Here is a 14067-nt window from a genome sequence, read left to right as displayed (position 1 = left end):
ATGTGTAGGGATATTTCTTTAGGTGTATATTAAACACACGCACGCAAAAAAAATTTGTATATTCGAATCAGAAGATCATCTAATAGGTCGTATGTGCTGTGTTGTCTGGTGTACACATGATTTATAGAGCAAAAGCTCCTTTGGAGCCTTGTACTAATCTTTTCCCCTAGACAAGCAAGGTCCTGTTCACAGGCAGGAATCTTTAAAGCTCTAAGCTGTCAAACCTACCCCCCAAAAAAATAAAAATTATGCAGGCTCAATTTGCAACTATAAAGGGATTCTAACTAAAAGGATTTGGTCAAGTAGCTGACTTCCCTCCCCTCCATTTCCAGATAGTCAGAAGTATTGCTCTATAATGAAGGCCATTTATCTACTAAAGGACTAGAAAGTTGAGAAGAGCTGAGTATGTAAATTCTGTAGGTGTATCTGAGCAGCTGAAACTGCAGCTATTAACCATGATCAGTGCTGTACTACAACTTGTAAATAAATCAGTATAGATTTAGCAATTTTTTTGTTCCTTTATATTGGAGAGTGGGATTTTTTTCATTCAACTCATTGCTAAAGTATGTAAGCAAATTTTACTCTCAGGATAAGTTCAGCCCTGTAAATAGTCAGTCTGATGGGTGAAAATTTTGAACAGTTGTGATCATGTAAATAGGAAACTAGAATGGAAGTTCTTGGCCTCCAACTTAGTTTAGAAACGGTTTGGGTAAGTCTGTGCTTTGTATCCCTACCTCAGTTCTGTTTCCACAACATATTTTTCAAAACCATTCTCTACAATTTATTTTCTTTAATTTGTGATAATTAGGATGGACATTATAGCTAAATATAGCAGAGGGCAAAGACACACAAAATTCTGCTTCAGTACTAATGGCTGAGCAAGATATTACAAGTTATCTGGCCCAAGTCTTCAAAAGGTATTTAAGCAGTTAGCCAACAGTCTGTTTCAACAGCTGTCAGGCACCCACATATCTTTAAAGACTGTGACTGTGAGTTTAGGTAGTGTGAACTTCTTTTAAGCTAATTTCTTCTGGGTAAACAAATAATGAAGAGCTAAATTGCACCAAAGAGCATTCAAGCTAATGAAAACCATGCCTTTGGTTATTTTCTCTGGACTTTAATTCCATTTGAAGTTTGGTTTTATTCTCATTACATATTTCATGGTTGTAAAGCTAGAAGAGGCCATCAGATTATTTAGTTCAAGCTTCTGTATAACACGAGTTCTTGATGTCACCCTGTTTAGCATGTAACTTCTGTACAAAGAAAGCAGAAATAGAATGTATAATTCATATAGTGTTTTTCTGTAAAAATATTTCTACTAAAGAATACTCCTGTTCATTTCAAATTCGCAGTGTCACTTTATTTGAAGATCCCAGTGGAGGTTTAGGCTTGTATTTTAGCTCTTAAAATAATTTTAAACAACTCTGGCAGTAGTAGAAAAAAGGCTCTTGGGTACATCACTTAGTTGTCTAATTTCTAAATAGTTTAAGTGTTAAGCTTGTAAAATAAATTATGCATAGCTTGAATTTAAATGAACAAGGAATACTAATTTTCCTTTGGGAAACAGCTTTAATTTAAAAAGAAAATTATGGGGTTTTATGTAACTCTCAGCTGGGAATCCATTTGTTAGCAAAATAGCTATTTGTTGTTTTGAAAATTTAGTTCTGCTTAAGCTACAGGCTCAACAAGAAGTCAGCATATAGCCAGTTTCCATTTAAGAACTAAGCCACTGATGCACCTAGCTTGGCTGGGTTAGTAAAGAAGAAACTGCAAATTGAGTTCTTGGAAAATGTGTCTCAAAAAAATGAATGTGTGCAAGGTGGAAGTTGTGGATATTTTCTTCTCCCCTCCGCTCCCATGGGGTAGAAGATGCTGTACAGGAACCACCACAGGCACTGAAACCTGCTTTTGTGCACCAGGTTTCCGGAGCTTCATTTTTCTGTTGGTTTTTCTTAGTCTCTTTCTTTCTATATATCCAGTGAAGCAGCTTTGTTCTGCTTTCCCATTATTGTAGGTTCATTTTCTCATGGCTCTAGGCTACACCATGGAAGAACCATGAAGCTGCTGGTTTTGATCCATAGATCTTTTGCTTAGGCATTGAAATTTCCTCCTCCCCCTGCTCGTAGACTTGGCAGCCTCAGTGCTGTGCTGTAGCCAGTCGTTCACAGGGTGTCTTTGCCAGGCTTTGTCCTGACGTACACCAGGTGCTCCTGTGGTGGGAAGAAGGTCACCCTTCTTCCCCAGCCCGGCCCGAGGGAAGACAACCTCACTGCAGGGCCCTCCTCAGCCCTTTTCCTACCCCAGGAGCGGTGGGGCCACAGCTTTCCGCATAAAAGGGTGGGTTATTCCTCAGAAGTGTTCAGACTCTTCTGCACGCACATATCTGCCTTTCCTAAGCACTAAGTTTCTAAGCTCTAAGTTTCGTTTGCGTGACACCAGAATCTGTGCTGTGGCTGCTACTTCTCTGTTTTGAAATAACATTTGTCAGGCTTCAGCTTTTTTTTTTCCCCTCCCCTACATGCCAGTTTGACACTTAGGACATTCATTAGGGCTTGGGTGCTTTGCTGTGTTTTTCTGGGATGGGGATGGGAGGGAGTTACTCTTTGTTGAGGTGAACCTCCTTAATTTCAGGTGTTCGGTTAAGCCTTCCACTCACCATAGAGCTTTCTCTGCCTTCACAGAGATGCTTGCCAATAAAGCTGTCATTGGTTTCGATGGGTGAATGCTTTCATGATATGATCAAAAGTCTGTTTGGAAGAAGGGAGGATCAGGAAGACATTTAGACATGTGTCACAGAAGGAAACCATCAGGTTGTGATGTTAGGACACTGATCACTTTATGCAAAACCACAAAGAGAAAAGCTCTGTATCCCATTACAAAATAACAACAGTTCTGGGACCAACCTCTATCTTAGGGTCTGCTTACAGCTGTAGGTTTTGTTTTCCCAGATAACACAGCTATCTGCTTCAAAGGGACAGTGAAGAATGAAAAAAAGGAAGGACCATGACTTTTTAACACCTGCCTCCTAAAAAGTGTATGCATGTGTGTACACGCTGTGCCATACACATGACTCCAGAGTACCTAAAACTGTTCGCTAATCCTTTTAACTGTGTAACTCCAAAGAGGTATCCTAGGAACTTTTTGTACTTTTCATACTAGATATTTTCAGCTCGGATTAGATTCTGCTAACTTTGAGTATTTTATTGGCATTGCTTACAGACCAAGAACTATTCAGCTCATAGAAAGAGCACTGGTATTTGTCTTAAAGGTTTTGCCAAGCATAAAAGGGAAAAACAGCATTATTTCCATTGATTCACCTTCAGACCACACAGCAAATTCAAAGAGAAATAACTAAGTGAAGTGTAATTACTAAGTGGCAGAAGGGAACAAAGAATATGTTCCTGGGCCTCAACCTGAAAGGTTATATACCTGGCGTCTTACGAATGTCAAGTCTGAAAATGAAAAAGCAGTGTAAATAAACCAGTGCCTTTGCATTGCTCGTTGGCAAGTTCCCTCACTAGCTCTTGCTGTCCTTCCTGTCAGGATCTGTCACTGTGAGGGAGATGATGAAAGTCCCCTCATCACACCATGTCGCTGCACAGGGACCCTGCGCTTTGTTCATCAGGCCTGCCTCCACCAGTGGATTAAGAGCTCAGACACACGCTGTTGTGAACTCTGCAAGTACGACTTTATAATGGAGACCAAGCTCAAACCTCTTCGGAAGGTATGGTGCTTTTGAATGTAATTATCCTCAAGTGTCAAATGGCCAGAATGTCTGTGCAAAGTACTGGCAGAACCAAAGAAACATCTGCCTGTCCAAAATGGCTTTGTATTTGCTGTTGTTACATCAGTCCCAGTGATTTTTATTTCTACATTTCAGTTACTTAATTTACAGCAGCAGAGGATTTTGACTAAAGATTCTCTTTCAGCACACATGCAATATAAATGCACAAATAATAGGTTTTTGTATTTAGAATTTTTATCTTCAGCTTGTTGTTATTGGCTCATCTGCCTATTTTTAAGCCAGAAAGAAATCTTACTTATCACATTTCACTCCTGAATAACACAGGCCAGTTCGCCCAGTAATTTTTACGTTGAGCCCATAACTTCTGGTTGAGAATGATGCTTATACCAATGTGGAGACAGCAATTATGAAGTAACGCAGTCAATCAATTTAGCTGCATCTGTTCTAACTGTTACACTTGTGGGAAAATTAATCACTCTTACATTAAGATTAGTTAATAGAATCTAAACTACAGGGTGACCTTGCATCCTGAAAGTCAGATGTATGTTATCTGCACTCATCTGTTTTGCAGGATAAATCAATTTAATGGTACACACGTTGTCAGTATAGGGAAGGTGAAGAGTTTGTTAAACGTATGTGGGTTTTATTTTCTTTGGAGTGAATAACTTGTTCTCTAATTTCTCTCTTACAATGCTCTCATCCTTTTGGGGTTTTCTTGCATCTTAAGTTTGAGTCAATCTAGAACAGGGCAAGTTTTGATTTAAAATAAATTTCAGTGTGAGAGCCCTTGAAAAACATGTAGAAACTATTAGCTTATAACTAGTATATGCATATGTAGTGGTGTTTTGATGGCAAAAGACATTTTGTTTTTGTCAGCCTTGCACAGGTAGCAGCAGTTCAGAGAAAGGAGAGCAAATGGAATTCCTTCTCACTTCCCATCCAGAGAAATTTTCTAGTAAGTCCCTAATGATAAACCACTGTTGAAGAGAGAATTGGGATTGATTTGACAAGCAAAGCTTGTGATAGGAAAGGACGCAGTTCTCAAGTGCCAGGTAGATCTTGCCAGGTAGACTGGAAATTGAAACAGATGTAAATAAAAAACTGATGGCTAAAAACTTTATTACATTGACTTAGGTTTTAGTAATTGCAGATAAATTTTAACTAATCTGACAGGAAGGAGATAATTGTATAAAATCCCCTGCCTCTAGCATATCTTTGGGGGATTTTTTCTGTATATGTGTTTCCATTTTCAACACAAATTGCTTTAACCTTCTACCTAACAAGTACACTTGCAACAGCCACTTTCCCCAAGAGAATATACAGATATCAGTATTTTTTACAAAAGCCTTTTCCTGATTGCATTAGATAACAGAGCATCTTTAAAAAAATGGAAACAAAATTTATAGTGTCCAAGGAGAAAAGGAATGAAAAACGTGCATAACTGTTGATATCAGAAGTAGGCACTTTTAACTGTGTGTGTGTGTGGTCATTGCTGCCCCCCCCCGCCTTTTTTTTTGATTGAAAGAAATTAATGGAATAGTGGCAGATACAGAGTGGTAATGTAATTCCTGCAAGTCTGTCATTTCTTAATTGAATGATTACCACCTTATTCAGCTTATCATTGGTTCTCAGGTACGTTTTCGATTTCTGACATAGGAAAGATTAACCTCTTCTATCGGACAGGATATTTTTGTTTCTGCTCAAAGCAGTACTCAAATGTGGTTTATCTGCCTGGCAGTAAATGCTGGCAATATTCCCCCCCTTCAAATGCAGTGCTAACAAATATTTGTCTGTATAGTATGGACCCAACATCTAATTATAGATCCTTTCTTATAATTTGCACCCATTTCAGAAACCAAAACCAAAGTTTCCAAATATTTCAAAGTTAAAATTAGTTATCCTTTTTGCATTTATAGCATTCAACTGTGACACCCTTCATATGTTACATTAAACTAAATATATCATCCCTAATAAGCGTATGCACTATCATCACCATTGTTCACAAATTTGCAAAACACTAAACAGTTTGTGAGAAGCTGTTTTGTAAACTGAGCATTTTGACAGCTGTAGCAAAGACAAGGTAAGGGAGGAAAGAGTGATCACCAAGAGACCTGCCGAGTAAGTACGTCTGCCTGGTAACTTTCCACCCAAACATCTTTTTTAAAAATCACTGAAAGTGCTGTTTTGTCAAAACCTATATATTTTGCAAAAGTGGAAAGTTCCAGTGAAACACTGTCAAATTTCTTGCAAGCTTCTGTGGAGGCCAGGACCTCAGCTGTGGGGCATTCCCTAGGAGTCCAGGTTTTTCAGAAGATGGCATGAAGTCTGGTTACTGGAGACCAAAGTGCTGTGGGACAGGCAGCTCCTAAAGCTGAAGGTCTCCACAATCCTGTCTCCTTGATGCAGGATCTGAAAAGCACTACAGACTCTAGGATTTCCAGACCTTCTTGAGAGCTTTAGGTTTTGCTAAGGCTTAGCTATGTACTAGACTCTGAGAGCCTTCAGTCTCCAGCACTATGTCCAGCCTGGCAGCAGTGAATTAAAATTCCCCAAATCTCTAGAATTCTCTGGTCATAAGGACAAGGACATTATAAGCAGTGGCAGTTGTAACTGAAAACGATGCAATTCTTGTCAGCTTGGCCATATGCCAAGTGGGAACAGCAAAATTGACAAAAAATGATTTATTTTGCTAATAAACTTTGAGAAATTCTGAAAACAGATTTCATTTCAGTGTTTCCTAAACAAAAGACCACAGATTTAGTTCCAACAGAAGAGTACCAATTCAGTTCCATAAGAAACTCATTCTATTAAAGAAAAAAAAAGGAAATTATTTCCTCTAAAGTGAAAGTTTGTGGCCAGCTCCAGAAGATCCCATTTCCATGGCCTTTAGACCTGGATTTGAAGTGGCATTCTACAAGTGAAAGGGTCACATCTCTCAACCAGTTTTGGTTTTTAATCTCTACCTTACTCATGATGTGAGATTCTAAAGTTTAGTTCTGGATTGTGCATTACTTCATTGTGATGAATTTTATCATAATACCTTTGCAACATTCCAACCGCTGGTCTCATGAAGGGAGAAAATTACAGACCACAGAGCTTAATTAAAGGTATCTATACTTTTGTTTTTGCAGTATCACAAAAGCAGAATTTAAATATAAATCAAACTATTTGATTCAACTGGTGAATTACCATCTTTATTCATGCTTCAGCCTTTCATGCACCCAACATGTTTCCTAACAGTTTTTTATCAAAGTCTAGGGTTTTATAGCAAAATCATGTTTGAATATCATGTCATACAGCTGTTAGCACCCATAAGTGACAATGTGCAGCATACTAAGTTAACATCAATCAAGATAACTCTGTTAAATCAATAGGCTTGTGCCAATATGCAACAGTTATTTAATTACAGAATCCCTGAAAGCACCAGACGTCAAATAAAACCTAGTTTAATCATTTTAGTGGGTCTTTGCATTGAAGTAATCCCTTTAAGCATTGATCAGGCATTGCAACAGGCATTGCAAATGTTTCATATATTTGAGCAGGTCTAATTACTTGGCTATAATATAAATTTAGAGATTAAATATTAAGCATTGCTTAGTGTGCCTGTTTTATTTCTCATGGTCTCTGTTATGTCTATCTATGGCTATAAATAATACAGTTGCATTTGTAGCTTTACCTTTCAGCATTTGCAATCCATAATGCAGAATTCCTCATTTATAAAGTGACTTTATCATGGAAGGAATTAGAAAGTGGCAAGAAGCTTATGTGAGTTCCTTATTGAGCTCTCAGGTAATAGCTTCATCCTGAGAACATCACTTCTTCTTTAAAAAAAGAATCCTGGTAATCCTGGTAAAGTAGCACCTGTTTTTCATATCTCTTGAATTTGGTGTTTGAAGTATAGTAGAAACAGGAACTGAATGAAAATACTGTAAGTATGAAATGGATAAAAGTGTCAAATTAAAAGGGGCTTAGAATGCAGAAATGTCTTCAAATGGAGATTTCTCCACAGTGTCTTGCTATACTTCAAAATACTTTTCATGTTTAAATTTTGCTGTCCATTTAAGACATCTGATATCTGATGAGATGTTTTACTTTGATGCATTATCCCAATAGATTATTCTGTGGTGTCAGATATGTCTATTTTCTTTCCTGATTTTGTTTTATGTTTTAAATGATTTACAAATAATTTCTTATTTCTATGAGGCATAAGCAATATTGCGCATTGTTACCATGTAGTTACTCTTGGTCATTAAGGAAGAGCAAGTCAATTTTTTGTTTAGGGAAGCATTCTGTACCAGTTGAGGTTGATTTTCTTTCTGGTAGAAAGGGTATCTGAAGTCAGCCCTTTTAAAGATAGAGGATTGAGAGTGTTCTTTTAGAACAGAGTGATAAGTTTCTGCTAAATTAAACAGAAGCAAAGCCAGTCGTAAAATACTGATAATGAAAGAAACTTGATCTTGTTTATTTTGAACACGTCTGTATATCTTCTAAGTGTTCAGTCCTCTTGTATTCTGTATTTGCTTAGATGGTGATAAATAGCACTTCTAAATGTGATACGAGGTGCCTCTCTTTGGGTTTTACACCCTTGAACTCCATGGAACTTCTCGTGTACCCAGCTGCTGTCATTAAAAGAGAAGGAAGGAATGCGCTCTCTCTCTCTGCTTGGTATCATTTATTTTATAAATAACGAGTGATAAAATGTCCATGCCAGCTTTAACTCCCATACAGGATTCAAAGGTTTAAGTCCCAGTTGGAGATATGTGCTTCACGACTGCCCAGAGCAGGGTATTTGGGTCCTGGAGAGAAGTTATGGAACTGGCTAACTCAAATTTCCATACAAAGCAAAACCCAGTTCAAGCATATCAGGACCCCTTTGTGGTCAGATTAGTGATTAACTGGTTAAATCAGTGTGGGGGAGATTTCAACTGTTTGGTATGATGCTGATTTAACTATTGGATCAAAAGCAAATACTTAGTTTTACTATAGTAGGTTAAAGTTACTCTGTTTACAGCAAGACCATCTGATCAGTAGGAGCTGCGTAACCAAGTAGGATGTAGGGTTTGAGCCAACAGACAACTTGTGGGTAATGCCAGCTCTAAGGCAGAGAAATCAGCAATTCCAAACACTCCTTAAAAAATAAAATGAATCACCTGTGGAAGCCACAGAAGAAAATCAGAATGCTGCTCTGAGAGCTATGATAGACAAAAGGAAAGTGTAAAGTAAATCTTCAAGTCCCATATCTCTCCCAGACTCTATCTTTCGCTCTGGAGCAGGGACACATGTTTTGTTCCCCCTGTTGGAGTTAAACCTGCATAGGGTGCCTTTTTTTACAAAACAGTCATCACCTGCACTACGCTAAATCCAGTTGTTAGAGCTCTTAGATAATGTGTGAGAGCGCCAGATTCAGCTCCCTTCTCTGTAGTAAATGCAGTCCTATAGAAAGAGTAAATCTTAAAAAATATGACTGCCTGGAGGAATTCATTCATAACTGGATGCTTTGTGGATAAATCTTGTTTTGATGAAATCTGGTAGCACGCATGATAAATTCAGTGATTGCAAAATATGTTAAGGGTGTTGATTTATTTTTGGTTCAATGCTAGCTGGATAATTTCTATTTACATTCCTTGTTCAAGGATATGGCAATCACTGCCAAAAGTGATATAGCCTGCAGAGACACCTTTGTGAATTCCTGCTATGGAATCAAAAGTGGTCGCCATTAGAAACCACTTCTCCTGCCAGAGCAGGCTCTCAGAACCAGAAGTGACCTGCAGAGTCTCCCAGGAAAAAAAAGAAACTTTGAGCACTCATTACTGTATTGCTTGCTGTTTACTTCTTATTGCCCTGTGCTGTGAAGTATAAACCATCTGGCTTTTTCATCAGTTTTCTAATAAGGCTCATGATAAGGAGCGATAGCTAATATTGCATAGGTCAGGTAACATTGACTTGCTGTGGGAATAGTTCCCTTTTAACCCAGTTCGGTGAATACTTTGCAGTCCTTAACATAGGAGAAGATCCTACATTTGCTTTTGATTTCTGGTGCAGCTACACAGTGTCGTCAAGGCAACCTGCTCCGGTGTTACCTTTCTTCCAGTAAACTCTCTCAAAACATTGCTAGCCTCAAATCATTTCTTGTAATATGTGGGGTCAGACACTTCACCAGTATGCACAAAGGCACAAAGCTATTACTTTCTTATTGGCTATCATGTCATTGTAGTGAATAACTTTGTGCTCAAGGGAGAATGTGTATATTAAAGCTTTTAAAGTAAAAATAATTCTATAGTGTTTATATCCTATTGTGACGCCTCAAGGATGCAAGGGACTACTTTGTTCAGACAGTTGTATTCCTAATTTTTGAGAGAGAGTAATAGAGCATTACTGCGAATTTATCTGTGTATAGACAGCATGCTGTAGTTTGCAGAGTAATGTTGTCTTGCATTTTGTGCCATAACAAGACTAATAGAGCTTAGCTTTCTCGTATTGGTAGAATTTGGGTTAGCTTTCTATCTCCATATTTCTTTCTCTTCCATTCAACACAGCTTTTATTCACCCAGCTGTTCCAGTGCCCATGGACTTCTGACAAGAGATTCTCACCTCTTGTGCCTCATACCTTGAAACCATCATAACATATCCTCAGGCTTGCAAAAAGCCCTCTATGATACTGTGCTGGGACACCCCCATGTGCAGCATCCTTCCTGGAGGCAGAACAAGATGTTTTTATTGTCATTGCTTTGAACTTGCATTCTTTTAAGAAGCAAACAAAAAATCTTATGCCAGAAAATGAAACTGTTTCCTCTTCTAATTAGCTGCTAGTAAGCAAATTTGCTACTTCTGCTGCTCGGTAGCATTTACAAAAGAAAAGGCAATTCAGGAGATTGTCCAGCTCTGGGTATTGGCGGTGTTACCCACTATTGCACAGAACCATGAACATGAGCTCTGGGAGGTACAAATCCTTCTGTGCTTTCTGAGGCTGAAATAAAAAGTTTGGTCTGAGTTGTTTCACAGATGCAACTTGCATCAAAAGGTTTCACTTCCATTTTACTTAGAGGGTCCTACTCTACCTGCAGTTCATCAGCCTCTCATTTTTTAAGAACTTGGGGTCTCCTTTTCATTTTTTATTTCAGCCCGTTCAGTGTTCTGTTTTACCACTTGGCCCCATCAATAGTTATAACAGAGGAGGGGCTGGGTGGCTGAAGCATTGAAAATGATTAAGAGAATCTCTTGATACTGGCTTTACAACTGAAGAAAATGTAAATGGAAGCGTGCCCTGACACTAACTGTGTAGCCAGTAATATAAAATTTAAAGACCATAATCAACCCAAGCATTGACCTAAACCAGTCATTGTTATTCATGGACTTTTGTAAAAATGCCATTTTTACTGTTTAATTTTGAAGCTAGGGATTATACCAGCTCTAATGGGGGTGGGCTGCTATTCGTGATCTGATTAATGTATGTATTAATCTCTCACATAACTAACACATACAATTTTATAGTGGTTATTTGCCTCAAATTTATTTTGCCTGGGACCTGTTGATGTGAGAATGATCTGAACTGAGTTTTAGTTCACAGGCTGATGCTTGCTTGTTGGTGGAATGCATGCACAAAATGCCTTCTCTTGAACATAGCAATACAGTACTTGATCTAAAATATGATCAAATGGGTTACTTATCAGTTCATTCAGTATATTTTATGATTTTTGGTGTTAATTTAATTTTATTCCTGTAGCATTTTATTGAAATTACTTGGGAAAAAAGAACTTTTCCTCCAGGAATTATTCAGAACTTTATTCATCTACTTCAATTTTTATATGGCAAAATTGGAATGTGTGGCATTTGTTGGAGGTCTTTCAGAATGAATAGCTTCCCTCAGCTCTTTGCCAGAGCACTAGGCTGTAGTTTTGTGTTAATTACTGTAGCCTTTCCTCAGCACAAATTTCCCCTATTTCATTTTTATTTAATTGGATCAAAAAAATCTCTCTTGTGGGAAAACTAAAAGACAGAGAAGGTAACTGTAGCTATTCATTGGGAAATCAGTATTCTTGCTAAAGTCATATTTTAGATAATGAAGCAGATCAGCTCCTTTTAGTAATCTTGGTTACGTGGCAATTCAGACCTATGCATATATACTATATATATAGTTGCAAAAATAAGATATGTGTAGATATGTTTAAACAACAATGTATTTAAAAAAACCAGGCTTTTAGTATACAAGGACATTTAAACCAAGCCACATCTTTGTAACGATTCAGACTGATTTGGTTAAGGGAAGCTCAGAAGGCAAGTTACCTTTTCTGTACAACGTAGGTCAGCTGCTCTTACAACTTCAGGAGCAAAATAATGACCATATAAAAAGAATTAGTGTTGAGGTTCACTTGTACTATTAATTCAGTGGGTGATGGGGTGGGGGCAGGGGGAAGAATTGGTAAGAGCATCTTTGATCTATAAAAGTGAAGGATAGAAGATGAGATTAAAAGACATGCAAGATGTTCTTGAGGTTCATCCAACAGTACCAAACGGCTAGTCTTCGTTCAGTGACTTTCAGGTATGGCTGCTTTCTGTTTCCAGTCAACTGTACTTTTCTCACAAGACATCTTAGCACGTGAAGGTACCTTTGTACCCTTCTTGCCTCTGCTTACTGCCGTACATCTCCCCATTCCTGTTATGACACATGATGCTGAAGGGCCTTGGGGTGTAGCGATGTAATACACTCTTCTGTAGGACAGGTTGCACAGCAAGTTCTCCAGGTAAATGGCTATAGGTTCTTATTCTGTAAGAAACAAATTAGAACTCTAAGGAATTTTACATATTGGAAAGAGTGTTTAAATTACTAGTGTATCAAATGGGATAATCAAGGACATGGTCAGCAAACAAAAAAGACCAAGCACATGTAGTACAAGGCAGTAATGAGAATTTTCATGCTTGCACTGGTCTAAGAGAAGGCAAACTTAGGTGAAAAATATTTTCTAGGTGGAAGGTGGAATAACTAATATTCTGTTATAACTCCTGGAGAAGACTTTGTACATCATTTATAACTACAGCTAAATAAACAGAAAGTATATTTATTGATTTATCTTTTCAGGTGTCACCAGTTTTATTTCATCAGCTCTAATTTCAAAATGCATGCTTCAAGATACTTTTCAGCAGGCTAGACAGTTTGATATCGAGGAAATTAAGCAGTGTGATGAATACTGAAGAAAGGGTGATTCAAGTGAAGATTCTTTAACAAAACTGTGATCATATATTATAACTATGTCTTCGGTGCCTAAGGGAACAGTTCTTCAGAGAAATTTCACTTTAATTGGAGAGGACTGAAGAAAGTAGAGAGACATACAAGACTAGGTAATGGGATGTTGATTTCCAGCATGTTGCTATATCCACCTTTCTCTCTAATTTCTCTCCTTTTCCTATTTCTACCATGCCATCCCAGCCTTCTGTCCACATCCATCACAATATTTAAGACCAAAATACACTCAAATGTTCAAAGGGAGCCCATGCTACTTGGTGTTCGAAGACAGAGACTCTGGCACAGACTGTTGGGAGATGGTTTGTTATGGCTGCTGTAGCGGAGGACGGACTCGTGGTTGCTTTGACCCCGGACCAGTCCGTCTCAAATCCAGCACTGAGCATGTGTCATGGCTGCTTTTGTATTGCCCATAGAGTACATACAGCAAAATGCAGCACCCCCACCTGCTTTAGCTGAAAAATGAAATCTCATCTTAACTGGCCTTACAGCAAAATTATGATCTGTACTTTGTGGTATGGTAGTTAGATTAACATATTCTTTTTTTTCATGTTTTTTTTTTTTTCTCTGTATGTGTCTAAGTTGTTGTTGTTTGAGAGATGGACTGTGATTTAAAGGCATTTGCTACTTAGTGACTGGAGGAAAATGTCCTGCCTTCAATTAGCTGTGCTGCTCTTTTGGAAAGACAGAGTAGACAGAGGCTGGAGATTACTAGCTGCAAAGAGAATAAAAGTGACGCACAGACTAGATCCTTTCAATAGATAGAAGGATTGTAGAAATACTGTGGGGAGAGCAGGTAACAGTAGCATCTGCTTCCATTCTTGACTAACTGTGATAAAAGTCAGTGGAGACATAGATTCTACTCGGTTTTTCCTTGCTTCTTTATGTGTTGCCCATATGCAGCTTGTTTTTTGATTTTTGGTAATAAAGGCATATGCCCAGGCACCTAAAGTAAATCTTTTCTAGAGTTCTAGATGCGTGCCTCTTGTTCTCAGTACCAGACGTTCCCCATAGTTTTGCATTATGGTGCTAGTTCACTCCTGACCAGTGTTTTAATGTTTCACCTGCAGTTTACCTGTCAGGA

The 14067-nt window shown here is 38.1% G+C and overlaps 1 protein-coding gene across 9 annotated transcripts in view; it reads left to right on the top strand.

Annotated features, from left to right (window-relative positions):
• Positions 1–14067, top strand: part of MARCHF1 (membrane associated ring-CH-type finger 1) — a 261023-nt gene that overhangs the window by 231234 nt on the left and 15722 nt on the right. For all 9 annotated transcript variants that reach the window (XM_052778488.1, XM_052778476.1, XM_052778493.1 and 6 more), the window contains one exon: positions 3544–3724. In XM_052778488.1, the coding sequence (XP_052634448.1) occupies positions 3544–3724 (181 nt within the window). The remainder of the gene's footprint in view (positions 1–3543; positions 3725–14067) is intronic.

This window comes from Harpia harpyja, chromosome 2 (assembly GCF_026419915.1).
Source record: "Harpia harpyja isolate bHarHar1 chromosome 2, bHarHar1 primary haplotype, whole genome shotgun sequence".
NCBI classification, from domain to species: Eukaryota; Metazoa; Chordata; class Aves; order Accipitriformes; family Accipitridae; genus Harpia; species Harpia harpyja.
The sequence above is the reverse complement of the archived record's forward strand: the minus strand, read 5'-3'. Positions and strand labels throughout refer to the sequence as shown.